The sequence below is a fragment of the Ostrea edulis genome, chromosome 2, assembly GCF_947568905.1.
Source record: "Ostrea edulis chromosome 2, xbOstEdul1.1, whole genome shotgun sequence".
NCBI classification, from domain to species: Eukaryota; Metazoa; Mollusca; class Bivalvia; order Ostreida; family Ostreidae; genus Ostrea; species Ostrea edulis.
Genome location: NC_079165.1, coordinates 69,281,630 through 69,287,412, shown reverse-complemented (window position 1 = coordinate 69,287,412; position 5,783 = coordinate 69,281,630). Strand labels below are relative to the sequence as shown.

The window sequence follows — 5,783 nt, the reverse complement described above, 5'->3', positions numbered from 1 at the left end:
ATCTCCATATCTTGTGACGTTGTGTCATAAAATGTATAAATTGTCATGTAGTGTGATACCTTAATTACTAAGCAAGCAAAATCTAATTATAAATTATTAAGATATTACATGACCACAATAAATTTACGAATTTACTTCATATTGTTTTGGGAAAAAACATTGCTCTGGCTTAGATCCGCCAAAGCGTGTTTACCACTTTGCTCTTTTGTCTGCTATTCAGGGTAATTCATAGAAACGAAAGTGTGTTTTTAATTAATTTCACGATATTTACTAATCAAGTAAAATTTGATTAAAAGCTATGGACTTCACCTCACACGTTTCCTTATTAATGATAGATATCTTAAGCATTTGGTATTGCGAAAGAAAGCCTGTACCATACGATGAAGCGACCGGGGGAGCTTCTTTGTACGTAACTATAAAGTATACACTATTTTGGTTTCTCGGAAAGGTTTTCTGATCAGTATATATATGGCGCTTAACTGTACTGAGCACTGTCCTAGAATTACAACATGAAAACAATGCTCGACTCGCATTAATAATACTTTGTATGAATTCAAAGAACTTTTAAGTTCATAAAAATAGTACAAGTGTGCATATGAAGTACATATGTACTTGAGATATATTCGTTCAATATGTCATCGTAAGACACCAACACAGTGCTGAATTTGCGTCTTGAACACATTTGCACAATCACATTTGGAGGCAGTCATATAAATCAGAATTTTGTTCACTTAGCCTTGTTATATAAATCATTCACAATTCCGTGAGAGTACAGGAATTAAGACTCGGGGAGATTTTCAAAGTCCAACATATCAAATGATGTCTCCAGTACTTTACCAGACCCAATCTGTTGTGCAGCAAATTCTATTTCCGTTTCACCAAATATAATTGTTTCTTCTATTTCCGCAGAACCAAATCCGCGTGGTAATGGTACTTTCAATATACCCAATTGTCTACAATTTTCATCATCAACAAATCGAGGATTTTCTTGATCCGAAACATAAATTGCACATTCCATTTCACTTTGATGGGGTTTTAAAGACTGAAAAACTTGAGATTTTCTGAAACCTACAGGAATTTGTTCTCCGCGCCGAACAACAGGAAAGAAAACATCTTTGCATCGGATTGATCCATTTACGTTAATTTTCTTACTTGGTGGATCTATCTCTGGTGTATATTCTGGCCAGCTTTGGATTCCATACGTATATCGCGAGACACGCCTTGATATGGCATTTGGCACATGTCCAAAATAGACGGCACCTTTAATAACAGCAAGCCCAGCCTCGGTGGGTGTAATGATTCGGTATGATGAAAATTTTGTCTTGATTGCATTTTGAATAAGGCTACACTCTGAAAAGCCTCCAACCATGATGATGGTCTTCACATCCTCAAAAGATTTCCTAGCTAAAATATTTTCGATAAAGTTTGAAATCCCATCTACGGCTTTCTTGAACAAATCTTCAAATACTGAAGGTTCCAAGGCAAGTTTATTATTCATATAGGTAACTTGGTCTTTGTATTGTGAGTTTCGAAGCGCTTTGCTTATACTTCCCTTGGTTTTATTTTCTTTAATAAGCCTATCAAAATGGACTGGTATTTTAATCCTAACCTTCGTCCCAGTGTAGGCACGCTTTGCTGTTTCAAAGTCTCTGAATATACTTAAATGATCTTCCATACAACGTTCTTTAAACTTTTTTAACACTCCCTTTCCACCGATTGTTTCCAAGAAATCTGCATACTCGTCATCTACAGACGTTCCTCCTAATGGTCCTCCAGTGGCGGGAAGCAACTCCTCTAATGTTCCATCGTCTGCTTGTTTGTGAACGGTGATGTCAGCAGTACCGCCTTAAACAAGATATTTCAATGTCTGTCCAGTATTGTATCACAAGAATTTCCTTTGCAAAGTAATTTTATCTTACAATATTTCTGGAATAATTTTGAAAACACATTCCAAATTAAATACAAAAATGAAGCTTAAATTACCTCCAAGGTCTACAACCATGTATTTGGATTTTTCTTTCACCTGCTTTTGGAATGTACTATCAGGATCTTTGTCATACTCTTGCTCCAGGTACATATACTGACAGTAAATGGAGGCTGCCTCTGGTTCTAAAGCGATGGTTAGTTGGTCACTTAGTATTCCAGCCTGCAAAAAATATTTTTCGTCACTATTTAGAGTACTGTTGTATTATTCATTCAGAAGATTTCAATGTCTACATTGTAATATACATGTACATGTATTTTCGGGATGTCCGGTGTATATATATGTACGGGTATCTACATGTATATATCTATTCAAATCAAAGGCCACCTGAATCTGAAGCGTTTATCTATTTATATGCATAGTTGAATGGTCCCACAGAAAAATAACAGTATATTGCGTTTTCATTCTTAAATCTTAAAAGAGTATTATTCCATGACTAATATATTTCAGCTTTACCCAGCCGCGGTTATATTCAAACTATTTCAGTGGCGAAGACTATTAAAAAATTTCTTGGTTTAAGCCTACTCTGTTTTGGAACACACAGAAATATTTTCCGTGCTAGAGAATTGTAAACAACGACTATATTGAATGGCATACATTAACTGCAGCTTCTCGCATGAACATTTTCGCTGCATCTCCCCAAATTGCTGGCACTGTCAATACATAGTCGATGTCTTTTTCTAAGATTTTAAAGGCAATTTTCTTATTCATCATGTCCATCATAGAATTCTTCAAATGTTTAATAGACATAGAAAATATGTCCATAGCATTCATCTTTTTCCCAGTTATATCTTCTATCTCAGTGTTACGATGTAATCTCTATAAAAAAAGAATTAGCATTTTAACAAACATATTTACAGACATCTCAAATTTTCAAGCAAGAATACAAACACAATGTACTTGTAGTTAGATGCAGCTATCACTGATAAAGCATTGTAGTGACAATATATTAATAAGAATGGTAACCAAGTAATATTTGACGAATCCTTGACTCCGGTTATGTAGAGTTTCTCTCTCCGCTATCTGCCTTTTAGAAGACATTGTATATGTATATTTACAGGATGGTGAATAAACTTTCTAAACACCTCAAAATAAATAAATTCTAAACAAAATATGTTCACTGTGGAATCATCTATTTTGTGGGGGTTTATTTTTGAGTTAAACAGATTTTTCTCTTTTTAGCTGAAGAATAGATTGATGTATCTAGTATCATTAGCATAACTATTGCTAGATAATAAAGGATCGCGTTTTTAAATACGAGGTCAAAACATAACCATGAAATCCAGACCGCCATTAATCTTTATTGCTCGTTTGTTTAACTCACTTCATCCCTATGTAGCAGCATTTTGAACCTGTGAAAGTAATAACAGTCTTCGCAGTTTTCTTTCGGTCCTTCCTCTTCGTCATCTTCTGAGTCAGAATCTCTTTCTGCCATATTTGTGAATATTGTCTCTGCATCAAATCCGAAAGCGTAAAATGATTTGTCTGGTTTTAGGAGGATTGCCGTCGGAGCCTTGCTTGATAAAAATTCACCACTGTTCCACTCGTTAACTTGTACTTTTCCCCATTCATGTTTCCACGAAAATGCATATCCTGAATATGTCGTTCCAAAATCAATCGCTGCGACTGCCAATCTGGTACATTTTGATTTTATGGCCTCCCTTTTGTTGTCCGCCTAAATTTGATAAAGATACGATTTTACTAATACACTACGATGAACCAAATCGTGTGTTGCATCTCATACAGATATTAATGCAACACATAATGTAATATTTAAAAAAAAAACAAAAAAAAAACAAACAAACAAACAAAACAAAATAACAAAAAAAACAACAAAAAAAACAACTTAGTATCTTTTAAGACCTGAAATGCGTGTTTAAAACACCAGACAAAATATAAGTACTTAATGTCTGAGACATAATAACTGCTATATACAGGCATGTCTCTGGTAATGCTTTTGATAACAAATATCACGACCGTGCAAAATAGGCACGTGCATGTACCTGTAGTTCAATATCTAGCATAAATTGTAATACAGGGGAAGTATATTGTTTGACGTACATAGGAGTAGAATGTTACACGAACACTTTTAGAAAATTCATTTGAGCCATTAAATAACGGATCACAAATACATATCCTTAAAGTTTAAATTCTACTTTCGGTTTGTTAATCAGTGTTAATATTGCTTAAAACACCGGTATCCAAGATTTACATACCATTATCGTCTTCAATTATTAAAAACATATCCTGATGTCTTAATATTTTGCAATCATCCAGCGGAAATTCCCATTACTTAACAATAATTTTATCCAGCACTACCATCACAAATATACGGTACGATACCACAGGAAGTCGAAGTCGTAATTACGGAACACCGTTAGGACTTTAAACATCGATACTTTACTATTTAAATAGGGTCTGTTCAATATATATACTGTCGTGTATATCTGGATATGGTTTTGATTTAGTATGATTTAGGAAATATGATAACCCTCATATAATCTGATTTGATTATCATATTTAGGCCTAATATTATATTTTATACCCCTAAAGTCCAAAATAAATAAATATACCCTCACTTGTTGTTTTGTTATAACAACCAGGGTAACCAGTGCCAAAGTTTGATTTTCAACAAAATAATTTATAATATCAATTAAATCAACTCGTGTATGTTATTCGGAAGGGGGGGGGGTCCTGAACCCAAGCACATTTAGTATAAATACTTTCATATTTTTTTTAAATATCGACCATGTCTCTCTCTCTCTCTCTCTCTCTCTCTCTCTCTCTCTCTCTCATTTGAAGCGCATAAAGAATTAAGATTATTTTTTTTAATCAACGGATGATTAAACCATTCTCATAATAATTTTTTTTTTTTTTTTTTTTTTTGGCTTATGACATTTTTATTTCCCAGACCTATCACTATAACATATAACAAATAAACTAAACGATAGAAGAAAAAAAAGTGTGGAAAGCTGCCAGGGATGGGGCCCTAACTAAGCTCCACCTAAATAACAATATATATTCCCTATTACATCTCGCAGGATGTAGAAGAAGGAAAAAAAACCTGAGAGAAATACAAGATTATATAATCATATGAGAACAAAGTTATACAAATATAAATACATGTACATCATTTCTAGAGGATATTAAAGTGTTTCGTGACAACTACCCAAAGGGCCCTTCTCACACTCCAAAAAGTCTATTTTGACCCTGGGTAGTCATGTAAAAGGAAGGCAGATCATTTCCCTTTACTTTATTTGTACATGATATGAATAGCATGCAACACAATTTGTAATATAAATATATAAGACTATAATTTTTTTTACAATACTATCAAGAATATGCGAAAAAGATACCTTGTTTAATTTTTTGTATACAGATACATTGAATTCAAGGATTCCCTTTACATTCTTTCGAATGTCATAAGATTGCTCTCTTTTTTTTAATATTCTACAATACATTTTATATTTGTAAATTTTACATGCAATTAGTGATAAAAGATTATTTAAAAATACTGTTTTCTCATTGATTTCCCAAAAAAAACCCAAGAACAATGTTTTTCCATGAAACTTGAAAATTCAATGTTTTCTCAACGATTTTCCAAATTTCACAAACATTTTTACATTTCAGTACCAGATGCTTATTATCTTCTTTTTCCTTACATAGTGAACATAAATCCGTATCAGTAACTTTCCATTTCTTTAACATAACTCGGTTGCTGGTTAGATTGTTCAACAACTTGTAATTGAAATCAGCAATGTGGGTATCAAAAATATTACATATTTTTTGTTTATATATT

The 5,783-nt window shown here is 33.1% G+C and overlaps 1 protein-coding gene across 1 annotated transcript in view; it reads right to left on the bottom strand.

Moving 5' to 3' along the window:
- The window catches only part of LOC125679330 (heat shock 70 kDa protein 12A-like), a 4,594-nt gene extending 236 nt beyond the window's left edge, over nt 1–4,358 (bottom strand). The window contains exons 1-5 of the mRNA XM_056157087.1: nt 4,201–4,358; nt 3,309–3,659; nt 2,582–2,803; nt 1,984–2,146; nt 1–1,845 (exon numbers count right to left, since the gene is read on the bottom strand). The exon at nt 1–1,845 is cut by the window's left edge and continues 236 nt beyond it. Coding sequence (XP_056013062.1) covers nt 779–1,845; nt 1,984–2,146; nt 2,582–2,803; nt 3,309–3,659; nt 4,201–4,203 — 1,806 coding nt within the window. The 5' untranslated portion in view covers nt 4,204–4,358 and the 3' untranslated portion in view covers nt 1–778. The remainder of the gene's footprint in view (nt 1,846–1,983; nt 2,147–2,581; nt 2,804–3,308; nt 3,660–4,200) is intronic.
- Nucleotides 4,359–5,783: the final 1,425 nt, after the last annotated feature.